Source organism: Telopea speciosissima, chromosome 5, assembly GCF_018873765.1.
Source record: "Telopea speciosissima isolate NSW1024214 ecotype Mountain lineage chromosome 5, Tspe_v1, whole genome shotgun sequence".
Taxonomy (NCBI): Eukaryota; Viridiplantae; Streptophyta; class Magnoliopsida; order Proteales; family Proteaceae; genus Telopea; species Telopea speciosissima.
This window is the reverse complement of record NC_057920.1, coordinates 20,262,989-20,290,102: the sequence shown is the minus strand read 5'-3', so window position 1 is coordinate 20,290,102 and position 27,114 is coordinate 20,262,989. Positions and strand designations below refer to the sequence as shown.

The window sequence follows — 27,114 nt, the reverse complement described above, 5'->3', positions numbered from 1 at the left end:
TATTACGTACACAGCAACAGTGCCATTCTTACATGATGTGATTTTACTTTTTGACCGAGATACACGACAATATTAACATTAGGATAAGACAGAATTGAACAGCTGAAGAGCAAAGATGAGTGAGTTAAAATACCTGATGACACCACAAGTTGAGGGCCTGGCTGGTGGTTCTTCACCACCTCTTGCTTCGAAGAATGAACCAGATAAATCTAGGGTAAGGGCTTTGATGCACAAACTTATCAACAAAAAAAAAAAAAAAACTTTGACGGACAGGCCATGGCTGCTTCTCTGCTGCTGCTTGATTTTACTAGTGCAAGGTCTAAAAATTCATTCCTTCCATGTTCCATCCTTTCTTAATTGGCTAATGCAAAATCGAATGTCCAAAATATAATGAAATAAAGATTAAGAATAAGAATCCAAATGGTGCACTCCACCTTGTGGCGTTAACAGCGAATCACCGCTCCATGGGGTCGCACTCCACCTTGTGTGGCAAATTCTAATTGAGGACCTGGCAGACTGAGGGAGAGATTGAAAGGGTTACGGTAGAGGAGAGAGGACAGCATAAATCAGAAAGAGATTGAGAGGGTTAGGGAAGAGGAGAGAAGAGAGAGGAATTGAAATGATATATCTCTGCAATACCATCGCCGATCAGATGGAGAGAGAGAGAGAGAGAGCGCATAAAGGTAACTGCAGGGCAATCGTTGTCATCTACGGTTCCCTGACCGGTACGGTTCCCCAATGCCTCTCACAAGAGGGGGTGGAACCCACCCGAGGCACCTGAGCAAACACTCTACCCGGGTGGGATCCGCCCTCCTCTTATGAGAGGTACTAGGGAACCACATGGGTCAAGGAACGGCATATGATAAAATTAGGCTGCAGGGAGGGAGATTTCCACCGACTGTCAGGGTGACAGCAACTCTAACACTAACTAAATAGACTCATACATTTTTACGGTTCAGATTTTTTTGGTGAAATTGGAATCGCTCTCCTCTCAGGTTCTCTGTCCGGTCAAGTGCTCTGGTTCCTCTTATGGGGGGTAGAAAATGACGACCTCACCCCGACTCGAACACACTGCCTGGGTGGGGTTAAGTCGTCATTTTCACCTCTCTGTGAGAAGAACCTGAGCACCTGACCGGGCAGGGAACCTGAGAGGATAAAAATTCGTGGAGTCGACGATAATGAGAGGAACGTTTCCGAAACTAATTCTTATGGACGTTCCGCGACCTTTTTGCCTAAATTTTGTTTGGAAACATGAAATTTTTTGCCAAAAGCATTTTTCAAGATTAAATCGCTAATTTTCTCAGCCCACCCTTTTTACAGTTGGAGCTTACTCTTCTGGACCATCGGCAGTTGTTTCCCGCGAAAGACTTCGTCAGTATCCGCACCTCACAGCTCTCTAATGGCGTCTAAAAGAAGAGGATTTGTAGGGTTACTTGCGCAATTCAACAGAACCAGGTACCCTCAATTCCCTTCAAATTCATCTATTTCATTTTCCCTGTTTTCAACGTTAGATTTAACAAAAACCTCTTCGATTTGCGAACCATCGTACGACCAAATCAATCATGCATCTAATATGGACGAACTATCTGTGCTGAAAGAACTCTCTAATCTGTTGCCTATCCACCCAAAAACTTCAACTTATCGTCCCTTTACTGAAAGTTCATCCGAGAAACAAATCCAATGTAGGGAAGTGGATGGGTATTTAGCGCCTGCAGAGAAACTGCGGGGGGTTTTCCTTCAGAAACTCAGCGGAAAATCTGCAATTGAATCTTCCCTAACGGGCACCTCTGTGGATTTAACTTTAGATATTGTTGCGGAAGTAGTGAACAGAGGAAACTTAGGCGGAGAGGCTATGGTGACCTTTTTCAATTGGGCAGTCAAACATCCTTCAGTGCCGAATGACCTTCAGACTTACCATATAATTCTCAAGGCATTGGGTAGGAGAAAATTCTTCAAATTTATGGAAGAAATCTTGAATGAAATGAACAAACATGGTATACACCCCAATTCAGAGACTCTTTCGATTGCAATGGACAGCTATGTGAGAGCTCGCAAAGTGTCGAAAGCAGTTCAAATGTTTCAGAGGTTAGAAGAGTTTGGGTCTAAAAGTGATACAGAGTCTCTTAATGTGCTTTTACGCAGGCTATGCCAGAGATCTCATGTTGGTACTGCGAATTCGCTATTTCTTGCATTGAGTGGGAAGATGCCCTTTAATCGTACAACATACAATATTATCATCAGTGGTTGGTCAAAAATAGGCAAGGTTAGTGAAATAGAGAGGAGTTTGAAATCAATGATGGAAGATGAGTTAGATCCTGACTGCTTAACTTTTAGTTACATTCTCGAGAGTCTAGGCAGAGCTGGTCGTATTGATGATGCTGTTGGGGTGTTTGACCAGATGCAGCAGAAAGGTTGTCCACCCGATACTGTTGCTTACAATGTGATGATTTCTAATTTTTTGTCCGTTGGAGATTTGGATTCATCTGTGAAATATTACGAGAAGATGTTGGAGATGAATTGTGCTCCGGATTTAGATACTTATACCAAATTGATTAGTGCTTTTCTCAAGTCACGAAGAGTCGCTGATGCACTTGAAATGTTTGATGATATGTTATGCAGAGGGATTTTTCCTAATACAGGGGCAGTAACATCTATTATTGAACCTTTGTGTAACTTTGGTCCTCCACATGCTGCTATGGTTATTTACAAGAAAGCAAGAAAAGTAGGATGTAGAATATCGTTGAAAGCTTATAAACTTTTACTGATGAGACTCTCAAGGTTTGGTAAATGTGGAATGGTGTTGAAAGTCTGGGATGAGATGCAAGAAAGTGGTTATTCTTCTGATACAGATGTTTATGAGTACGTCATCAATGGGCTTTGCAATATAGGGCAGCTAGAAAATGCTGCACTTGTTATGGAAGAGTCATTGTGTAAAGGATTTTGCCCAAGCAAGTTCATCTATAGCAAATTGAATAACAAGCTAATGGATGCAAACAGAGTGGAAAGGGCTTACAAGCTTTTTTTGAAAGTTAAGAAAGCTCGTCGCGCTGAAAATTCAAGGAGGTTTTGGCGTGCTAATGGCTGGCACTTTTGAGTTTGTAATTTTATTTGATGAAGAATGCTGAGAATTTGTATTATCTGGGACACTTCTTTTCTCCAGGTGGGTCTTAATCCACCTTAGTAATCAGAAAGACTTCTATGCATTCCTGAAAACTATTTGCTATCTTGAATGATACATAGAGTTATGCTGTATATGTTGTCATATTACTATTTAGCGTAAATTATCTCAACTGAGGGTAGGCCTTGGTGCAACGGTAAAGGTTGCTCCATTGTGACCAATTGGTCACAGGTTCTAGTCTGGAAACAGCCTCTTTGTGAAAGCAGGGGAAAGGCTGCATACATTATGACCCTCCAGACTCCGCAGTGGCGGGAGCCTCGTGCACTAGGTACGCCCTTTTATCTCAACTAGATTGTTTAACAGCCTAACATTTTTGGAAAACCAAACATATCTTTCATGCACATTCCACACCTAATAGAGGAGTTGGACCGGTGTGATTTATCTATGTTATATTTAGAGGCAAAGTTATTATTTCTGTTACTATTTAATAACATCTTTGTTATGCTTTGATGAATAAATTCTTGGTGGCTATGGTACAGCTTAGGTTGTGCTATCTAGATGAACCATATGGCCATATGATAGTGCAAAATTTACTGCTTCATTTATGTAAGAAAGTGTTGTTGTTATGAAGAAATTTCTCCAAGTGTTATACGTATGTTCTATGTAACAATATTGCTTTCATATAGGCTTCAGATAAAAAAATTACATACAAAAGTGTGTCATGGATGAAAAATGGTTCCTACTATGTTTTATGCAGTTATAACCAAGGAATATTTACATGAATGTTCATCGGCTTCAGTTTAAGAATGACCATGGTCACCTTTGCCTATGGGAGATATGCCTACATCCATGATGACAATGATGGACCTTTCCAAGCAGTTCATACTCACCATATTGTTGTTCAGAGGAGTAGCACAAGGAGGTTTCTGGTATACTTTGCCACTCTCCTCTTGCTGGGTAATGCATGTAACATCTTAATGTCCAAGGTAGATTTCGGTCTCTCTTTGCTGCATTCTCTTTCTCCTTGCTTGTTACATTTCCCAGTCCTGGATATATATTTTTGGAGACCACTGCTTCACTTTCTTATACTGCTGGCATTGGGTGGAAATGAATTTTCTAATTGGTAGTGATTTTTGATTATATGGTTCAGATTCTCCCACAAACATCCTGTTTCTGAATATGCAGTCAATATGTTGATGCTTGATGCTTGTTGAAACTCAATTGCAAGTGCTCCTCGGCAAGGGAAATTCTTGAGAAATTGTCAACACTTTTTACTACCTCATGATCTTACATAAGAATATCAAAAAACTGGAAAGAAAAAGGAAACATATGCTTATTTGAAACAATACATGTAAAAATTTGGAAATATTGAGAAATCTCAAGATCTTCCATGCAAGATGGCTTGTAGGATATTTTATTATTATCATCATCATTTTATTGCTAAAATTACAAGGGGAAGAGCTTATTCTATGGTAGGCAATATGATTTAGATGGGTAACTAAATTTGGCATGCTGCCAATCTGGAGCCTGGAGGTTACCCCATTTATTCAGTAAGAAGGACCAGATTAGTCTTGCATGTGGCGGAACTGGCTGTCAGACAGGAAATATTTTTCCTCTGTTATTACTACTACTGTACTACTAGTATTATTATGATAATTGTGACAATCACTAACAATCACAAGAATGACTTCACATTTAAGATATCTGTGATATTGAATAGCTGACATGGTTGTGTTGCAAAATGAAAAACAGGAAAACTATTGTGCTGTTCTCCTTTGGAGCATTGTTTTGGGTTTGTTTCTTGCCAAATCATTGCATTGGAAGCTTGTGTTGAAAGGTGAGTTAAGCAGATATTCAGTTATTTATATGCACAGAGGAGCAAATCCAGCCACTGAAGCTCTTCTGTGATGGTTGGCATGGTAGCCATTTTCAACATCCTAATGCAACACTGATATTTACCTTTCTTGCTTTTGGTTTTTATTGCACATTGTCAACTCTTTGTTCTGTATATGGTTTGTCAATAGAGCAAGTTTAGTGAAGAGGAGTTAGATTAATCAATAACACTAGAATCCTGTTGTTCGTAACACAAACAATTTGATAGAAACTTCAAAAAAGTTTGAAGAACTTAATAATACAATACAAGAAAAAATAAGTTTTGTTGTTTTTCTTTATTAGTTCTATACAAGGAAAGCCATGGAGTACAAAATGAATTTATACATTTGAACCCTCAACTGAGTCTAATTACTGACTACTGTTACGACCCACTACTAGCTGATTACAAGAGTGTACCCTGGCAACAGACTTGAAGAGTTTAAAATGAAAATGTTTTGAAGTTTTGTTGTTCTTCTCTATTAGTTCTATACAAGAAAAGCCATGTAATATAAAAATGAATTTATAAATTTGAGCCCTCAGCTGAGTCTAATTACAGTTAAGACCCACTACTGGCTGATTACATGAATACCCTGCAACAGACTTGAAGAGTTTCAAACAAAAAACTACAACTCAATCTTATCTCAACTAAATGGGGTTGGCTACATGGATCCTTACCCTCCAAATAGCTCTATTTGAGGTCATACTTGTTACAAGTCCTAAATATGCATGTCTTTCCTCACCACTTCTTCAGAGTCATTTTAGGTCTGCCCCTTTCTCTTTTAGCTCCTTCAATCCCCCTGAGGCCCATGTTGAGCTCTAACTCCTGTATCTGTTTCATGGTCTGTTTTTCTTATTTCTTTCATGTAATGCTACTGCATCCCTCCAAAAAAAATGTAGGATTTGGTTAGGTGTATTGAAATATCACCCTGAGCTTAAATTGAGCCGATTTGAAATGATTTTCAGCTTTTTCTCTTTGTTATGAATCCATCCTTGATTATTTCTTGGGAAAATATCATCCCCCTCCCCTCTAAGTTTGCTTAATATCAATCAAGTACCCAAGTTTTCAAAAATGATTACTCCCTCCCCTACTTTATAAAGATTATATCAACTGTACTCTAACCGTTAAACACTGCCATTAATTGATGACGTGGACAGGTCTAATTTATCTAAAACCCCAAATTACCGTTAATAAACTCTATTCCAATTTTGCCCTCCCCTACTTTCCCTTTTACATCTTCTTCTCCTATTTCCTCTTCTTCCTCTGTGGTTCTTCTTCTTCTTCCTCTGCCAGCACCACCATCATCGCCACCGCTGCCACCTCCGATCCTCTTCCACCACCAGCACCACCACCACCGCCAGCACCGCCGAAACCCTACTTCCCAACTTCACAAGGAGAATCATCATCATCATTTGTGAGTTAGGGCATTTCAAAAAAAAAGAAGACATGTTGAATTGCAGCACTTTGATATCTTTCATTAAGGGAATTCCGATAAGAAGTGGAAGGGGAAATAGTTGATTGCAATAACGAATGTGATGAAGACCGAGGCTGTTGTGAAATTTCATTCAAAACTGAAACCCTTGCTCAGCGGAGGACCAGATCTCACCGGTTTTCTTGAATTGAAGATTATGAAGCTAAAAAAATAAAAAAGAGCATTGACTGAACCCCTTCCCCTTCGATATCTTTCTTTCTCTCAACCTTTCTTCTCCATCTTTTCTTTTCACTCTCTGATCTCTTTAAATCGATCCATAAAATTTCAATTGAAAGAGGAAGACAGAGAGGAGGTAAAGACTGTTTTCCACCGCCAACGAGCCGTCCCCCTATCCCCCTTTTCCAATTCCATCTCTTCTCCATTCTTCTTCTCTTTCTTCTTCAAAGTACTGTTCACGGGTACTGTTCACTCTACTTTGGTGGACTGCTCATTGTTAATTCTCTGCTGGTTCAACAACATCAACAACAGATCTGATAGAGGGTTACTCGATCACTGTTTGAAGAAGATTCAGATCACAGTTCTGTTGGGAATTTGGGGTTTTCTCCATTGAAGCTCGATCTGCCTGTTCTTCAAAGTACTGCTGCTGCAACTTCTGAGTTTTACTTCAATTTATTGAATCTGGTGAATCTGGTTTGGAGCACAGCCTGCAAGCATTATCTTCTCTTCTCATTGCAGAGAAAGAAAAAAATTAAACCCATTTATCCTAGAGAGATCTGGGTTTCTTAAAAACTAACCTGAGAAGGAAAGTTTGGTTCTTGATTAAAAACTAACCTGCAACACCAAATGATGATGATGATTCTCCCCTTGTGAAGTTGGGAAGTAGGGTTTCTTAAAACTAATTCCGGTTTCTTTGATGTTAATAGCCTCAGGTAACTAAAGTGGTTCTGAAGATCAGATTGCACTGCGAGGTCTGCATCCAGAAAATTCCACCGGCAGAAACAGCATGTGCCTGTCTCCTGCAACATTTTTGGGATTGGAGGGGTAAAAATGAAATTAAGGGTAATTTGGGGTTTTAGATAAATTGGACCTGTCCACGTCATTAATTAATGGCAGTTTTTAACGGTTAGGGTACAATTGATATAATCTTTATAAAGTAGGGGAGGGAGTAATCATTTTATAAAACTTGAGAACTTGATTGATATTAAGCAAACTTAGAGGGGAGGGGGATGATATTTTCCCTTATTTCTTTTATTCTCGTTTTTTCGGGCATTCATGTAATCACATGATATTGCATATGTAGTTTAAATATCATTTCTCTTTTCCAAGAAAATAACATCAGATCTATTTTACTATTTTTTATGCTTAAATAAAACAGAGTCGGTTATGATTATGCCAACACTTGGTGTGCAATTCGAGACACACTATGGGAGGTATTTCTTGTACCTCAGATGATGATTTTAATACTTCTAATTTGGATAGTTGTAGGACTGCAGGGAATACTTATTTGAATAAAAAGCTGGCTTCCATATGTCTCTTAATATGAAATTGATTTACATAAGTTGTCGTTGTTCTGTTTGATGGAACTGAAGAAGAAGAAGAAGCTGAACAGCCTTGAGAATGATGATTCATCTGTCAATAGAAATAGGGAAAACAAAAAGTAGATTAAAGAGGGAGAAGCTACTTGTCTGGCTGCATTAACGCCTATAAGAGGAAAATTTTGTGTTGAAAATGGGCTCAACAGGTGTTCTCTGCGGTAAGAAAACTGAGGCAGGATACATATATTGACCAATTAAATGTCTTATGCCTCGGGAAATTTATGATGACTCTGATGTTAGAAAATCACAGAAGTGGGCTTCTTTTAGTGGGAATACTTTGGGCTGGGTTCTCTTTTGTTGGGTCTTTGATCCAATGGGTTTTCCTTTATTGGGCCTATAATATGGGTAGAAGTTATGCAAAATGAGATTTACTTCATTAGTTAGATTTGAGACCTAGTTAGAGTAGGTGTTGTTTGAAGTCTTTTATTGGTCAATTAAGTAGTCCGTTTGATTAGTAAGTGTTTTAGGCTATTTCTAGTTGTGTTAGGATTGTGATTTAAGAGGTATATGGATACTTATGTTACCCACCTTTCATCATAGTAATGAAATTTCCAGTTTTCTAGCTGTTACAGAGGTTCAACTTCGGTTGATTTTCAAAGGGTTTTAGTGAATTCCAAAATTAGAGTCGGTGGATTCTTGCTCCCTTTATCTTCTTTATTCTTCTTCCCCTTCTTCCTTTTTATTTTATATATGCTAGTATATCTTTCAGATTGATCTGATAGTATGAAAGCTTATGGCTTTGTTTGCTACTGATCTTGTGTAATAATTCCTAGTATCAAGTCCAAATCAGTATATTCACAGACCCTGCCCTGTTTTCCCTGATACTATCACAACCTACCACCCTCATCCAGAATTTTTAGAATTTGGTGATTTTTGGCAGGCCAAAAAAGTGTGGTACAAGGGCCACTCAACACAAATTTCAGTATCGATCAACCAGTATTATCTAAGTTATCAATTTCCTCCCTTTGACTTTCAAGTCAGATTTCTGGTTAGGAATACGAATTGTTTTCTGAATTAATTACTCAGTTATCATATTCTGATCCTCAGTTAAATCCTTCATAAGTCCAAATTTCAAATCTGTTTCCTGGGTTTAAGTGCTAGTTTCTACAAGTTTTCTCTCTTCTTCTTCTCTTACCTGCAGAATTATGACTTTCTGGCCCTTGTATCTGCATTAGACTATTTTCTCTTAATTATGCAGGACCCAATGTATAAATTTAGCAACAATTAGTTGCCGTGGTGCCAAGGTGAGCCACTGTGGCTACATGTGGGGAACAGTCCAAGTCAAGCACACCATATGTTACGTCTCAGGCCATATTTTCCAGTTATTTGGCATCTTATAAGCCTAAGTTATGTATAATGTAAGGTTACAAAGGTTAAAATATAGAACACTAGGGGGTTTAAAGGAGATTATAGAAACATTCAGGGTAGAAACAAGAAATCATTGAAATTTATAACATATAAGGGGGTAAAAGGAGATTGCAAAAAATTACAGGGTAGGAACAAGAAATCATTAAATGTATATCATGTGGAGGACAAGCATAGTTCGAGAACTCCTGCGAGTCTCAAAAGTGCAATATCTCGCCGAGATCTCGGCAAGATCTTGGATTTCGGTTCGGATCTCGGTTTCGGCCCATTTTTTAACCCACCTACCACTTAAAGACCTCACCTAACTCGACAGAACTCGACATATCTCGGTGAGATCTCAGCGAGATCTCATATCTCGGGTCCAGATCTCGGGTTGACCCATGGAAATGACCCATCTACTATGTATTTATCTAACTCGACGAAAAAAAAAAATGCACCAACTCGGCGAGATCTCGACTCGACTCAGTTTTTCCAAGAGCCGAGTTGGTACCGAGACCCGAGTTTTAGTACATTGAGGTCAAGATCATTAGTTTTGGGTTTGGGTGATTTAGTAAATTAGACGACTGATCGCTTTGGACCTCAAGGTATGTTTTGTTTCTGTTGAGAAGTGTACCACGATAGGGGGAGTGCCCTATTGTGGTTGAGTCCATTATGGGTTTCCTTTATTGTTTTATGTCTTTAATTGTTAGGAGTTAGGAGTCAGTTTCCTAGTCTAAGTTAGTTACCTATTTTAGATTAGATTTAGTTTCCTTTTCCTTTTATTATTGCAATGGTTTTATTATAAATAAGATACTTGAGGGAGGAAGCAAACTAACAAATACGGCTCCTCCCCTTGCAGCTACTCTTCTCCTATTCTTTCTTCTCTCTTTTCTCCTCTCTAAGGTTACTGGTTACAAGTCCTAGGTTTTCTACATGGTATCTGAGCTAGGCAACCAGTGACTGATTCTCTTCAAGATTGCAGTTTTGAGAGTCGTTTCAAGGTTCTCTGATTTATGGAGAAACCCTAGTTCATAGAAGAAGAGGAATTAGGGTTTCGTACAGTTTCGATGAAGGTTTAAGTATTTGTATCTACTACTTATGAAGATTGATGAATCATAACTGAATCGATTCATCTTTTTCGTATCTTGACTATGGTTTATCTACTTCGGCCATGTCTTTGATGCGCCATTGTGTTCTCTCCTGCGGACTGCTCTACTTGAGTGATTAAGTTGGGTTTCTGACATGTGCTGAAGATTTATTTGACTCGACATGGCTGTCTCTTGGGTTTTGAAGATCTGTTCTGCCTACGGTAACTTCTGTTCGATCTGTTTCTGGGTTATAAAACCCTATTCACTTGTTCTTGGTTCTTCGATTGGACACCTGGTTGCTATCCTGTTGTTATCGGAGGGGATTGGAAGGCCTTCTTTACTGAAGTTCACGGTTACTTGGATCTCTGCTGCAAGTTCCGTCAGGCACTCTCTTATCATCTTCTCTCATGGGTTTTCCGCTGGTTTCGTGAGGAAGAAAGAAAATTCTTCCCTGTTCTTGTAAGGAATTCTACTGGTTATGTGACTCTCAAGAGGAAGATGGTCACATTTTTCGCCGGTTGCACTTTTTGAGGGATAAAGACGTGTGGGTGTCTCTTAACTTTCTGTTTTTATTATTATTATTTTTCTTAACTCTCTGTTTTGAACGACATTACTTTCTTCTTTTACATTGGATTCCCATAATGCCCCTCTTTTATCTATTCTTCCTTCATTTCATCTTATTTCCAGATTTACCCTCACTTTTGACCCTTATTTACTTCAACCCTTTTACTAATGTCTATTCCCTGTTTGCCCTTATTACATAATCCTAATTCCTCTCTTGGTCATTTTCTTATTTAACTCCCAAATTGCCCCTTAAAAATTCTGGTTTATTACCAGATTGTCACTCCTCCATTAAATTTGGCCTTGCTTATGCATATACATGGATTTCACTTAAATTTCCACGGTCCTGCCATTACCTCATGCTATTGCCTATTGTATACTTGGATGGGTCCATCCCGAACGAAATTGGGTATTTTGACCTGGGTTCCGCATCAATTGGAGATTGCATGATGTAATTACAGAATTGCCATTGGGTATGCATATGTGCCATATTATTGCTTTTGTGGGCCCCAGATCATATCAATTTGTTTTTTCACAAATTGGTACTTACATGACATTGAGGTTGGAGTTTATTTTGAGGGGGAGATTGGAAATTATTGAGATGTTGGTCATTTACCAAACTGCCATTGCCCTTTTAATTCCGACATTTCTTCAAAATTCTTGAAGTATAGTTGCCCAGGTGGGCCCCGAACACATGTGGGATTTGTACTTCTTTGAAGGTTGGACCTTGCATGGTGGTTGTTGGCTCCAGTGAGGGGAGATTAGAAACTGATATTGGGATTCTTTTATCTACGGTTGTTATTTGTAGTTCTCTTGTTTATGGGATTTATTGTGATGCCCGTGCTTTGCGATGTTGATTATTGGCCGTTATTTGTTCACGTGTAATGCCATACGTGAGGGGGAGTTTGGAATTGGATATTACTATTTGCGTATCTGCTCTGCATAAGTTATCAATTGGAGAGTCTTACTTTTCTCAAGAATATTTCGGTGAAGATTTCTCAAGATTTATTTCAGTGAAGATTTTTACTTTTGAAGGGAAACTCCGAAGTTGTTGCCCTCCATCTTTAAGCATGATATGGTGTTTTTTGAAGATCGACAGAAAAATTCCACTTTGTGCGATTGAATTGATTCTTACTTTGAAGATCAAGTTCTTTCCTTATATTGAAGATCGAGTCTTCTCTTATCAAAAATCAAGTTCCGCAATTATTGGAGAACATCTGTCATCATTACCTATCTGCTGTTTTTGGATTGCGGTTGATGTTATCTATAGTCCAGTGCTTGGACTGATATTTCTACTGGTTTTATGATGGTTGATTGGAATTTCCTCTGTACTCACTGAAGTCTACAACTACTATTCAAGACTGGTGTTGAGTTTGATTTTCTATTATTTTTAGTCCAAGTTGGAGCCTTTCTTTTGATATCTGTATACTCCAGCTTGAGGGGGAGTGTTGAGAAGTGTACCGCGATAGGGGGAGTGTACCTATTGTGGTTGAGTCCATTATGGGTTTCCTTTATTGTTTTATGTCTTTAATTGTTAGGAGTTAGGAGTCAGTTTCCTAGTCTAAGTTAGTTTTACCTATTTTAGATTAGATTTAGTTTCCTTTTCCTTTTATGATTGTAATGGTTTTATTATAAATAAGATACTTGAAGGAGGAAGCAAACTAACAAATACGGCTCCTCCCCTTGCAGCTACTCTTCTCCTATTCTTTCTTCTCTCTTTTCTCCTCTCTAAAGTTACTGGTTACAGGTCCTAGGTTTTCTACAGTTTCCTAGGTGAGACCTTGACAACTATGAACACGGATATATCCATAAACCTCAAAGCATGTGACTCTTAAACCTTAACGGCTGCTAGCAAGTCTTATGTTTGTGCAGCCTAAAGCTGCCATAACCACTTGGCACAATCAATACTGGAGGACCATTGAAATCTTGAAATTAAGGGAAATGCTAATGAGTTAGGTCTAAGGGTTAAGGATCACAGTGCACATTGCTTTACAGCATTAGACCTCATCTTTGATATATTAGGTTGGCGTTTACAGTTATGCTTAGTATTTGGTTAGGTTTGGAATCTTATCGTATGGTTGACCTAAAAAGAGCCTAAATATAGTTATTCCTGATACTTGCAGGACGCTGATCAAGGTTAAAGGTCGACTTACTGAAAAGGGTGAGAGAATTGGGGTTCAATTGGTATGAGAGCTAGACGGCTGTAAATTGGGTTTCATGGTGTAGTTAGAGATTTAGGGGGTTGCAGAAATGTTGCTAGGATTTGGATTCATGGGGTTGGAATAGGTTGTGGATCTAAGATGTTACATATGTTGAAGATGTTATATAAAGAAGAGAGATGATAGAGGAACAAATGTAAGACAAGTCAAAATAATCACTCTTTTTTAAATGAGAGGAATATCGCAATTGAGCTAGCCCATTTAAGAGTCAATAATCAATAAGTCATTTCACAGCTCTAAAGAACATGTGGTGATGGACAAGCTGCAAGTTGTCAACGTTAACACCTTGGTGGGGGGGGAGGACTACAGGTTCTTGAAGCATTTGCTGGTTTCTTGCACCTGTCCAGACCAACTAAACTGATCTTGCTGGCCCCAAGACACCAACAGTTGGAGAGTATAAATTATCCTCTCCTTACATCTCTACAAAACTCCCAACACAAATAAGATCCTAACCATGTATAAATTCCTCCCATTTTTTCCGTATACAAAAATATCAAGCCTTCTAAACTGAAGCACCACCAAACACCATGTACAGACCAGCCACATAGCCCTTCGTGATTCTTTGGGGTCCTTTGGAAATTTTGAATTGAAAGATGCATGTTCTAATAAAGTCTTGTTAAATACTCACCAACTTGCTTTTCTTGCAACTCGGTAAGTTAATATGTCCAAATTGAGCACAATGGCATTTTATGTTTGAGACCTATCTCATCTTGCATTTATGCTCATTGCTACCATCTTTATTTGATGGTAGTTGGAAAGCTCACAACTTAAGCTCTTTGCGAGTTCAATCTTTTTGTTTTTGTATATATTTCTGTATCATCATGATATCATAATTATTGTTACTGGCAAGTAGTAGTTAAGAATTACTTATCCTTTTTATGAATATTAAATAGTTAATTAGAAAAAAGAGAAGAGAAAATAACTAGAAAAATATCAAAGACCCAACCAAAAAAATTGAGTAAACCATCAGATGCATTTTTGCTTACATAGATTCCCTCTTAACCCCTAGGTTTGGTAACTCATCCCATAGTTATCAAGGCGGCAAGGGGTTAGAGAGGGTCCAAAATCAAGGCGACCAAGGAGCCTGGACGCCTAGGCGTCACCATGATAATTATGACTCATCCTCTTTAGAAATACAATGTTTTATGAGAAACCGGTTCTTGTCATGAATCCCATAGATACCAACTTAACAACCTGTCATCTTGATAAAAAAAAAAGAATAACTGAGCTCATTGCTTGTTTTATTTACCTTACTTGATGTGTTCTCAATATAGTTTCTTTTCCTCATCCAGTGGGAGAATTATCCGCCGCTTTGTTCCCATTGGTAAAATTTTGAGACCTGTACTGAATGAATGTGTGACACCTGTTACTTGTTATTGGAGCCTGGCTTTCATTCTGCATGGCGAATCAGAACTGATGTTAGTTTTTAAGGTAATAGTACTCTTCATTCATGGCCCTCTGCACTGTTTATGGTTATTGTCCTTTGTTTTGCAGTTGAATCTGGCTCTACAATAATGAGACATAATATTTCTACTGCTCATTGGAGAAGAAAAAAAAAGGGGGGGGGGAGAGGGGGCGGGGGGGATAAGCAAAATAGAAAAAGAAAATGACACCTTCCCTAACTGTACTTAAAACTTTATGAGCCATGCAGAAGCTGTGGAAGTAGTTGGTGATAGGGGGTGGGGGTGGGGGTGGGGGACTGTTTTGAAACTAGGTATTGGCAGCAACCAATGTGTTTGATATTCTTTCTTCAAAATTTGGTCCAAGTCAGACTGTATTGGCTGAGTCAACTCGAGCTTGGAACTGACCAATTCCAATTTTTAAAACCTTGAAGGAGACGGTCCTACTTCAAATCTCCTTTCTGGCTAATGGGTGGAGTGCTTCGTGCAGGAACTAAGACCACCAGTGAAAATGTTGGTTCCGGTCTGGAAGGCTTTGTGTGCTGCTGCCTCGGAGACTAAAGACAGCTCACATACAACAGAAGATGATCATTAATGTTCAACTGTGGATGCTGCATCTCAAACTGAACAGCAGTGTTTGTATCTTGAGTGCAATCAAATTCTTCTACTTATCCATGAAGCTTTCGGTTGCAAATGGATTGTCCCTGAAATTTTCATTCTTTGATGGAAACATTTTGCAATTACTGTATTAGCTGAAAATCAAGTTACTGTACATTATATTTTCTTGGGGAATGTGCACAAATTTTCTGATCTTTCAGTTGCAAAGCAGAGTCTCTTCAACTTAAAGTAATAAAAGATTTCATTATTTCATCAGTCTAAATGTAGAGCACTCTTTAAAACATTTCATCCACTAAATAAAATTCTGGGGATTTTAAATCCCCACTGTAAGTGCCCCTTCAACCATTCAACTGAAAAATCGGATAACCATCAACTTGCAATCTTGCTGAACCATGAATCTTTGACTCTCAATTCTCAAAGCAAACAGATATGGCCACTTAATGGTGGAAACAATCTTCTGTTGTTGTCTTTGAAGGAGATGAGCATGTATTAAATTGTATTTCGTTACCTTGGCTGCATTTTCATCCAGACTGTTAAAAACCAGTTCTTTCACAACCCTTGCTAAGTCAAACAGAATAACACCAGAACGTAATGAACAGTGAACAGCACTGCCCAAGTGCTAAATGCTGCTCATCTGCACCATAGCTGAAAGAGTGTCGACCATCTGACTAAATACAACAAACAAGAAGAAAGTTGGAACGTTTCATGTTACTTAAAAACCACAAAAGTAGGTCTGAAACAAAAAAAAAAAAAAAAGGTAGTCATTACAAACATATTCATGAGTTGACAAACATCTTAAGGATACTTAAGAATAAAACAGTCAACAGTCTTATACCCCTATGAGTTTCTCCTTCCAAAGATGGAGGTAAGGAGAAAGGAAGAAAGCTTACGCAGGTTTGCTCACCTGATGAGAGTGAAGATTGAAGAAACCAAAATGGCGGGAATATTTGTCCAGAGATTGAAGTTTTACATATTGTTCTGAAATCTAGACTCAACTAAATGCTCCAATGGTGTAAACATCTGTACCATATTGGTCGATATCGATACAGATCAGCCAATACGGTCTATCCGATACTGATTCCTTAAACCCTGTTAACCTATTGTTAACTTTCTCAAGGGCCGGGATGGACCAACAATTAAGAAGGCCTGAGATTTTCCAATGAAAGATATTGGGTGTAGCCTCAATGGTACGTGGACTGCTCATAAGAAATGAATGAAAGTGAGGTAAAGTTGACGCATTTGTTTTTTTAGAGATATTCACTGAAATAAACAAGAACCCTATCTAGTCAAACAGAATCCCCTGAAAAAAAGGAAGGAAGAACATATATGAGCAATTAAAAAAAAAATCCGAAAACAAAAAACCAATATAATATAAGATCAACCAAAAAATTTTCAAGTAATTTGGGAGTTATTTTATCTTGGAGGTATAAGCGCATCGTAAACCCGAATTGCACAGTATTTGGGGCGTTTAAAAATCTTAAGGAAAGTATCATCGATACGACTCAACTCTATATTTCTACTGTTCACTTTACTTCTGCGCAACCGAGTTCAGAGTGGTCTCTGTGAGATAAGTCTAGCTTATACATAAGTCATTTTCACTTTCGAGAGTGATATCTCCCAATCCGATTGTCAGAATTTGACGACCTAGATATTGTCAGAAAGGTTTTCGTGCATACTGTCTGTTGGTATCAACATTGGGGGTAAATTATGTTGGAAATCAGGTCGAAAATATCCAGAAAAGTAGGAGACCTGTATTTGATTGTTGGAAAGGTTGTTATTTGGTCGTACCTCCTTTAGTGGATACGTCCGATCTTTGTTTGCAGGGTTTGTTTGAAAAGGGCAAAATTCAGTGTATATAGAATGGTCCCTCAGTGCATAGTAAATCCTAAAGGTTGATAGTTCATTATTCACTTATTTGGAGAATCATTCGGAATCTAAGCTGAGTGATGCCATTAATAAATCTCAGGAGTATTGACACTGAGACCTCAATGATTGATATCTTGGATCAACCGATTGATATTATGTCTCAGGTTGCAAATGTGGATGTCAACCCCATTTTGTATGTAGCCAGTTTGGAGTTTGATGAAAGAAAATCATTCTTTCATATTTTGGATTGACATGCAATCTCTTAGCTTGTCTCTTTCAAGTGGAATATCTAGAGTTGAAGCATAGTGAGTAGGAGATCCATCAAGTTGAAAATCTAGAGGAAGCACTGGAGTCGACATAAAAAGTAGAGAAGCTTCATGGGAAGACACTCAAGTCTTTGTTTAGCGTAAGAGGAAGAGTCACTGTATTAAGTTTGTCCTTAATTTTTTTTGCTCAGGCAGTTGGAAAATCTGATGCCTCTTAAAAGAACATAGTGTGAGCTTGTTATTACTCCTTTTGGGATAATACAGTTTTCATTCTCCCAACAGTTCTAAGGTTACTTCAGACTTCAGTGGAGATTACTGAAGTTGGGCCTACACTGGGGTCCACACGGAATTGTTATCACTTTAAGGGAATATCATTAATACTCAATAGGGTTATCAAATTGTTACCTTACCAATCGATTACAGCACAGCACAGCACATTGGATTAGACTTTGGTCACCAATCCCAAGATGTGACGGTCGGGTTGTGGTAACGTAACGATCAAAACAGGAAAATAAAGGTTAGCTGAGTTGAGTTCACGGGCGCTATCTTATCTTCTCTCTTCGCGTCTATGTTGTCATATCTCGACAACTGTCTGTCCACTGTATAATGTGTATATGCTCTCTAGAGTTCTTCTTTCTCATCAGCCACACTCCAATTTAGGTTTCCTCCATTATGGCATTATGGCCACCCACCACTCTGAGTGACTGATGAGTCTCTGTCTGTCTCCCTGACCCACCACCACCACCACCACCATCACCACCACCACCACCACCACCCTCCCCTCATAAGGTAAAGGCGCCATGTAAACATAAACTCTATAAATAAGGCCATGAAACTCATATAAGAATCTAACCGGCTGCATCAAGTTCCTTTTCAGGAAGCCCAGCGACCAGGGAGTGCCCAGGGAGGCATTCAATGGTTGAACACATCCCGACAGTTTATTGGCACGCAGTAAGATATGTGTGGAAAAACCCAGCCATTGGAAGTCCCCTGGGCATTCTTTGGGTGTTGGGTTCCTTGGAGAGGAGCCAGATCCTCAATGCCTAGGCTACTGGGTGCACACTGGGATGTGACTGTATCAAAGATGTAAATGGATAGCTGAAAATCCATGTTCAAATCTGTTTAAGGGTTTACGAATCCAAAAATTCAATTTTCAAAAATATATCTAAATCCGTTTGAAAGATAATTTGGATTTGGATTCGGATAGTTCCATTTCGGATTGGATAATATCCAGATAATTTATTATGTAATTAGTTTAATATTTTTGTAAAATCATATGATATATTACTATATTTTTTTTATTATAAATATTTTTATAAGAATATTTTGATAATCAGAGTCGATAATCGACGTAAGAATTTGTTAATTAAAAAATCTGTAATCATTATAGATCAGATTTATTTACTAATTGGATAGTTTATCGTATACGATAATATTTGGATATACAATAAAATCCCGAATTCAGATATGATATTAATTTTTAAAATTCCGATAGATATTAGATTGGACATGGATATGACATTCAATAACAAAATTTGAAATTCGAATAGTAATAAATCCAAACTGAATCGGATCCGTTTATCTTCCTAATCTTTATGGAGCCACATCCGATCAATCTAACCGTTGAATGCCTCACTAGACAATCCATGGGTGATGGGCTAATTGGAGAAGATTCCGATCCAAGGACCATAGCAGAGCATCGCTTGATTGAATATTGTTGAGATTCTATTTTTAGCAGTTGCAGCCAGCTGCCTCTTAATTATTCTGACCCTTCAATAGCTTTACCCCACCAAACCTTTTCACATCACATCTATCTATCCATCTAGCTATCAGAGAGGGAACAGCTGTTGTAGAATTTCACGCAGAAGAGTGTTACCCTCTACTCCGATCGACCTTCTAACAAATAAAAAAGCTAACTCCCAGCGGAAATCGGAATGCACACAACCAAGTTTGAAACAACTACAACACGCATAGATAGGGTTGCCCCAGCGCAGCCCAACTTCTGGGCATACCCATAACCAACCCACCCACCCACCAAACGAAAAGCTGATAATATCAAGATTTAAGAACTGAGAAGTCACCATCCCCCTCCTACACCTTCTCTTACTTACCCTATTCATCAATTTCATATTTCATTATCAATTTGGTTTTAAGGTCATCATGTATATACAGTTATAGACATGGAAAGACATATTAAATCCTAGGCTGGACTCTGGAGTGTATAACCCCACCATTCCCTCTAATTCCAAATTTGTGGACCTCATCATCATCATTTATCATTGAAGAGAGAGAAAAAGAGAGAGCATCTTCACCTTTTAAAACCATCCTAATTTTAATTAATTTTAATAAAAATAAATTTCAAAGACAAACAAAAAATCTACCACAATTTCCCACCACCATCATCTTCTTCCATTTCACTCTTATTTACATCTGATTAAATAATAATTCATCAAAAAAATATATATAATTCTCACTCTAAACCATAACCATCCTCCCCACCCCCCTCCTCCCTCAGGCGACTGTAACGTCACACGACAAAGGAGACAGACATGCCAAAGAAAAAATAATTTATAATTCCCTCAAGCAGAGGAAACCACTCTGAAAGCACAGAAGAGAGAGAGAGAGAAATGCGGGAATTACAAAAATTTAAAGCATTTGCGTTTGTTTCTGTGTCTGTGTATCAACTTCAGTCCAAAGCATTAGGCCCAGCACATGCTTGCTTAACTGGACTCCAAACCCACTGCACCAAAAACTTTCTCCCTCTCCTTCCATTCAGATTATAAGTCCTTCCACCTCCATCTCTCATCACCTGACCAATATACCCACCACCCCCACCTGTCCCATACAATCCCTCACACAAATCACCGATCTCAGTCGGTGCAGTTGGGTCCTCCCCAGCATACCATGCATTCACAAGCGGATTTGAAGCCAACTCTGCTAACTCATGCCCTATTACACTGATCATCCCATCTACCCCAACATCCCCATTTGGCGGCGACAACGCCCCAGGACCACTACCACCCATGTACCCAGGCACCGCAAATGGGTAAGCGCACACCTCAGGGCACTGCTTTCCCGAGTTCCCAACCCACGCGTATGGCAGTGTGTGACCAACCATGGAAGGGAAAGTGAAGTAGTGAAACCCACAAACTGCTCGACAAAAGTCCTGAACGGTGACATCGTTTGAGGTTAAGACTAAGTAAATGCCGTTCTTGTGATCCACCTGGAAGGGGGCGGATCTAACTGCATTATCGATGACTTGCTGGATGGAGAGACGGGTGAGGTGGGTTCCCTGGGAGTAGCGGTGATCGATGTACTCCCGGGCAACGACGACGGAGCGTGAGATATTGGCGCCGGTCTGGTCGGTGTAGAGGGAAACGGTGCGCCACCATTCGGAGACGGAGGGGGAAGAAGCGGCACGGTGGTTGGCGGAGATGGAGAGGAGGAAGTCCTTGATGAGGAGCTTCTGGGTAGGAGTCCATTGTCCGTACCAGATGAGGTAGATGTTGATTGGGGAGGAGAGGACTGGACCCATGTGGTACCGGAGGTGAACGAGGTTTGAGGAACCCTCAAACTTCTTGGAGGTAGAGAGGGTTGATGGTGGGAGCTTTGGGTTGATGTACTCCGGTCGATGCAGGTCAAGTGTCTGAGGTTTTGAGGAAGAAGTTGCACTGACTAAGAGGAAACTTGAGTGAAAGGAAAGAAAAACAAGAAAAGGAAGAAGAAGACGAATTGGTGACATTTTGGAAATTCAGTTCAGATCCCAAGCAAGAGTTAATGAGCAATGGTATTGGGAGTTTGAGAACAGGGTTGAGGGAGGGGGAGGTTTATAAAGAAGAGAAACTGAGGCTTGCAGAGTAAGAAGGGGAGGAGGGAAATGGGCTGGTGACAGCTGCACTGTGGGCACCTCTGCATTTTCTCTTTCTCTCTGTTTGTCTTTCACTCTTTCTCCCACTATTTACGGGAAACTGGGATTCACTTTATAGAGAAGATGAAATGACGGGAATGCCTTTGAACTGAAAATGATCATTTTTGGGGTTAACATTAGTATAAGTTGGATCGATTCTCTCTGATCTAGCTTGGGTTAACCCTGGATGCTTGAGATATATCGATTTTAAGATCGATTTGGTCCAACTTATAATCAATCTAAATTCAAATTCCGGTTTCTAAACCATGGCTTGGGGGGGAAGGAAAACTTACATGTTCTCAAAATACCTGGGTTAAGTGTGGAAGCCTTAAGGGGGGTAAAATCTTTTTTTAAGGGCGTGGGTTTGATTTGTTATGATTTTTATTTCAATTTCATGGGATTGAATTTTATTTTAGAAGTTGTTTGGTTTGATTTTTGTACTTTATTTTAGTAAAATAAAAATCAATTTTTTCTGAAATTGTAGAATAGATAAGAAACTCTTTCAATTTCAAATTTGAAAATACATTTACTTTTATGTTTTAATGAGTACATGATTAATTTGACGAATAGAACAATAATTTTATGTTTTAAATATAACACCACCCTTCTTCTTCTAATATTCTTACTTCTTACCATCACTACCGTCACCATCAGCACGGTTGATCAAGAAGTGAGACTTGATCCAACCGTGCTGATCTGCTAGAAATCAATTATATTTTGAAATCTCAACCTCATAAAATTTACCTTTGAGTCTTTAAGAAAAAAAAATCCGTCCTCTGAGGAAATGGTATATTCTATTTTGAGTGGGTTGGTGGAAGTTAGAACTAAATCAACTAATTGCTGCTGTCGTGCAAACCTCACAGTACTTGTCTTTTCGATATATGGAATCTTAGATGAAAGTTTTGTGCCACTCTTGTAGTAGGGTTCATCTAAAGGTGTGAAAAATCAAATCAAAATCGTTTGTTTTTTTTTTTTTTTTTTTTTGAAAGAAAGGGAGCTGTGGATTAAATAAAAGAATAAGAAATAGAGTTACAATCTAAAATAGGTCTTCCCCGAGGTGTCATTCCTTATATGATTGGAGAGACCTTCAAGGAGACTGTCAACACAAAGATCTACTTCCTAGCAAGGTGAGGCGAAGCTAGCAAGGAAGTCAGCACAGGCATTGACGTCATGAAACTGGTGCATAAAATGCAACTACGAAAAGGTCGCCCGAAGCCTGTGAATCTCAGTGACCACACCCAGTGCAAACCAGGGGGTTTGAAAGGCCCCCCTGATGAATTGGATCGCCACCAGTGAATCAAACCGAATCTGAATGTGCTCCAACCCAAGTGCCCTAGCTTTCCCAAGTCCACACTTGATTGCCATTAATTCCAACAAAACAATGTTGGTTTCCCTTGTTCCACCCGCAATCGCAAAGAGAACGTTTCCGTTTATCGAAATTGAATCGAGTTGTTAAATTGTTAGATTGTTTATTGATGGTTTGATTTTGATTTTAAAATTCGAAACATTTAGTTATATGGTTTAAATTGAATCGAATCATTTATACCGTTGAATAGGAAACCTTTTAAACCAAAACAAATATTAGTAATATATAATGACGATAATTAACCATTAGTGCCTTCCAACAATAGATTCAGCAAAAATATGACAACAATGAAAGTCAAACATTGATTGGTAAAAGTGTATATGTGAAATTTGTAATAAAATAACTAGATTGGATTCATTTAAATACATTAATATAATAGTCTTCAATGTTTCGATGAATATTTTGGCTTCTCTATGAATTAGAATCATTTCATTTTTAATGTAGTTTGTTGAATACATTCAACAAACATTAAAATCGGTGTAAAATACGCAAATCATTTAGGAATCAAATATCTAAAACTGTGATCGAAAATATTTAGGGCTGATAAATCAAAACCGTTTAAAAATCGAAAAAGCGAAACCGTTTACTAAATGGTTTTGGTTGCAATAGCTGAAACCACTTAATAAACAGTTCAGTTCTGATTTCACCTAAAAATCTTTGCACCTTATCGAATCATTTAACACCCTTAGGTTATCCTTCTTCCTAAGGTCTTAATTACTCTCTTAACTATGGATCAAAAATACTTCTCCCACTATTCCCGATGTCCATCCCAAGGTGCTAACATCTATTGTGGAAGAAATTCCTCCTCCGTCGTAGGTAAAGGAAAATTGAAGACTTTTTTTTTTGTTTTTTTTGTAATTTTTTAAAATCTTGTTTTTTCGAGCACATTGCACTCACAAGATATACTTCTTTTTCCATTTTATACCAAGCCAATTGTTTAGAGAGAAACAATTCACACGTCTGAATTAATTTTCTATGGATGAAAAAGTAACAAATTTTCACATACAATTTTGTTACAGTATGTGTTCTTTTTCTTCTACAAATATCTTTTATACACTCCCACTTCTTTTTTTTGATAAGATGGACTTTTACTAAGAGCATAAATGAATATAGGTAAAAGTTGTGCATAGCGTTAGCTCAAAAATTGAATACGCATCTCCTCACATACTACTTAGACATGTGAAAGGGTGATATATCATAAATACCTCTTTTCCTTTATAGAGATTCCAAAGAAGGTTCATTATTGGTCTAAAACTACACTCGAGCACTATAAGGAACCCTCTCCCAAAGAATAATTGCTTACGAAAGCCAAAAAACAAAAAAACAAAAACATGATCAAGATCGGACCAGCATTGAGTCGAGAATCGGGACCGAGGACCCCATTCTTTGTTTGGCTTTTCAAGGGACACCATCATCTCGCAATGTGTTGTTGGGACTCTTTTGTTTTATCCTCCCAAAGAACAGAAGAACAGGTACTATGGTGGACCCTTAACCCCATCATGATTGCCAGATATTTTTTTTCTCCTTTCAACTTTTTCCCAGCGATCCGGGTCATGAATACACATATCTAGAGTCGCTACTCTCATGTGGAGATGGACCCTATCTTAAGCTCTCCTCCCTTTATTGTAAATCCATCACTCGTCAGTCCGGAATCCTTCTATCAAAAAAAAAAAAAAAAGAAGAGAATACGGACTCACATCAATTAAAAGAATAAAACTGGATAAGAATCCTCTCATATAATATTTGATAGAAATATTAATGTAGAAATTCATGGAGATCAATAAGCATACAAACATAATTATAGAGGTATGATATCAAGGGTAATTTACACATACCACCCTTGAAGTTTGACGAAAGGATAATTTTATCCTCCAGTTTTGGAAAATTCTGCGTACCCCCTTGAGGTTTGCAAACGGTAACAAATAAGTCCATTCCGTCAGTTTATGACTAACACCGTTAAAAATACGATGTGAATTATCAAAATTGCCCTTACAAGAAACAAAAAAAATCCTGCAACTCATCTTCCTCAAATCGATTGGGGAAGATGAGTTGCAAGTATCCAAATATTCACAATTAGATAATAAGAAAGTCTATCCATAATCATCACCATGGCTATACATACATTCAGGGTGAAACACATTAAAATTGGGAGCTTCCAGAACTAAATAAACGAACTGAATCCCATTCCAGCGATGTCAAATCCATCTTCCCCAAATCTTTTAGGGTTTGAAAAAGGAGAAGATGAGTTGGGCTTTCTTCTTGGGAATCATGAGGAAAATAATAGTTGCTCAAACTCGAGTTTGGTGCTACCGTTCCAAGATGGGAGTTTGTGAAATTGGCGGCATTTTCCTGGAGCTTCTTTGATTAATTCCATTGTAATTAGTGATATTTGTCTCTATGAAATCTATTTTATGGACATCTAGATTTTTGGTACAGGTGTAGTAGCACTGTCAGAAGTCATTGATGCTTTATGCTCTTGTTCTGCTACGGCATTTGCTGTCCACTCCATAGCATTTGGTTTGTTCACATTTTCCCCTTCCTGTACCAGAATCTTAGCCATTTCTGTTACAAAGTTTGATTATAAACAGATTCCCACATAGATTTATGGAAATCAATTAACAAGAAAAATAAATGACATACCTGTCAATGACGGCTGTAGTCGATCCACATAGCTTTCTCCTTCCCAAAAGCCTTCCACAGCCTTTCACTTTTGCTCTCCCGTGAGTAGGAATAATAGAATAATCAAGTGACGGCTGTGGGGACCTTAGGGTTGAATATATAATATTCTCCCTGACCCTAATCACAATCCCACAATATGTAAGGTCAGTTATACCCCTCACTTAACCTGGAGTGAAATAAAACACCTTATGGGCCCAATAAAGCAAACCCACATTAATTAAGCCCAATAAACTCAACAATCTCCTACTTGGGCAAAATTAATACAGGTGTCTTTATTGGAATTGGCCAAAATCCCACTTTCACTCAAAATTACTTTGGTCCTATTAATGCCCACTTGTGTCGAACGACACCAGAAGATATGCCTCAACATACGGCATACAACTTTCTGTCATCACGGCCACAAATGATCCATTAACTCGAACCACCTTGGGTATATGTAACAACAAGGAAATCAAGAGCAATTGATCAACAAGTAAATACTCGTTTCCTCGTAGGTCGTCTACCTTGAAAATCCTCACAGGTAGTACACTTTGATATTAACTCATACTTGGGCTAAACTGCCATGAACTGGAGTTAACACCATACTTTGGCTTACCGCCCATGGCTTATCCGCCGATCTCAAAGCTTTGGCTAAATACCGCCTATGGCTAATTGCCATTTTGAAAACTTTGGCTAAATATCGCCTATGACTAACCACCATTTTGTAAGACATATCATATAAGAATAAGTAATCAACCATAACCAGTGGATGTATTAAGATGGCAAAAGAATACAAAAATCACTGGTTAAATAAAAGAGCTCAAATAATAACCAGGGAAAACAGGCTCCCACTGAACAAGCATAAGAAAAACCAGACTCTTACTAAACAAGCATATCAAAAGACTCTACTAGTCCCATACGAGTAACATGACCCCTGAACACTCCCACTGAAAGAGCCTTGGTGAGAGGATCAGCCACCATCTTCTCAATAGGAATGTGTGCAACATCAACTTCTCCCTCAATCACTTTCTCCCTGACCAGAAGATACTTTATTTCAATGTGCTTTGAGCTGTTGGACTTCTTGTTGTTCTTTGAGAAAATGACTGCAGAGTTGTTGTCACACCAGAGCTGCAAAGGTTTGGAGATGGTGTCAACAACCCTCAATTCTGCAATGAAATTTCTCAACCATACTGCCTGCGTAGTCGCCTCAAACAATGCCACAAACTCTGCCTGAATGGTGAATGAAGCAATAATAGTCTGTTTGACACTTTTCCATGAAATTGCACCTCCACCCATCAAGAAGACATATCCAGAGGTTGACTTCATATCATCAGTACAACCACTGAAATCTGAATCTGAGTAGCCGACCACCTCAAGTCTCTCATCTCTTCTGTAGACAAGCTTGAAATCTCTGGTCCTCAGTAAGTACCGCATCACCTTCTTAGCAGCAGTCCAATGAGCCAAACCAGCATCAGACTGGAACCTACCAAGCACGCTAACTGCAAAGGCGATGTCAGGTCGAGTACACACCTGTGCATATATCAAGCTTCCAACGGCTAAAGCATAAGGCTTGTCCTTCATAGAATCTCTCTCAAGGTTATTCTTCGGGCACTGCTACTTGTTCAACTTATCCCCTTTGCTGATGGGTGCATCATTCCCTGAACATTGGGACATGTTGAATCTCTTCAAAATTCTATCAATGTAAGCCCTTTGTGACAAACCAAGAAGACCTCGCTTTCTATCCCGACTTATCTTGATGCCAAGTACATAGGTGCTCTCACCCATGTCCTTCATCTCAAAGTTACT

At 38.7% G+C, this 27,114-nt stretch overlaps 4 protein-coding genes across 4 annotated transcripts; 2 read left to right on the top strand and 2 right to left on the bottom strand.

The window, feature by feature from the left end:
- Nucleotides 1-1,340: 1,340 nt before the first annotated feature.
- Nucleotides 1,341-3,262, top strand: LOC122661874 (putative pentatricopeptide repeat-containing protein At5g43820). The gene has a single exon (XM_043857381.1). The coding sequence runs from the start codon at nucleotides 1,400-1,402 to the stop codon at nucleotides 3,092-3,094; it is 1,695 nt and encodes a 564-aa protein (XP_043713316.1). The 5' UTR covers nucleotides 1,341-1,399; the 3' UTR covers nucleotides 3,095-3,262.
- LOC122661876 lies at nucleotides 1,377-15,440 on the top strand. The gene is made up of 6 exons (XM_043857384.1): nucleotides 1,377-1,455; nucleotides 3,876-4,104; nucleotides 4,871-4,955; nucleotides 7,796-7,850; nucleotides 14,520-14,658; nucleotides 15,118-15,440. Exons 2-6 carry the CDS (start codon nucleotides 3,901-3,903, stop codon nucleotides 15,220-15,222), a joined length of 588 nt encoding a protein of 195 aa, XP_043713319.1. The 5' UTR covers nucleotides 1,377-1,455; nucleotides 3,876-3,900; the 3' UTR covers nucleotides 15,223-15,440.
- On the bottom strand, nucleotides 13,174-21,132 carry LOC122661875 (protein EXORDIUM-like 5). The gene is made up of 2 exons (XM_043857383.1): nucleotides 20,011-21,132; nucleotides 13,174-13,189 (listed from the first exon to the last, which is right to left on the bottom strand). The coding sequence occupies exon 1, from the start codon at nucleotides 21,117-21,119 to the stop codon at nucleotides 20,064-20,066; it is 1,056 nt and encodes a 351-aa protein (XP_043713318.1). The 5' UTR covers nucleotides 21,120-21,132; the 3' UTR covers nucleotides 13,174-13,189; nucleotides 20,011-20,063.
- A 5,058-nt stretch (nucleotides 21,133-26,190) lies between these two features.
- LOC122662851 (secreted RxLR effector protein 161-like) lies at nucleotides 26,191-26,889 on the bottom strand. The gene has a single exon (XM_043858558.1). The coding sequence runs from the start codon at nucleotides 26,887-26,889 to the stop codon at nucleotides 26,191-26,193; it is 699 nt and encodes a 232-aa protein (XP_043714493.1).
- Between the last annotated feature and the right edge of the window lie 225 nt (nucleotides 26,890-27,114).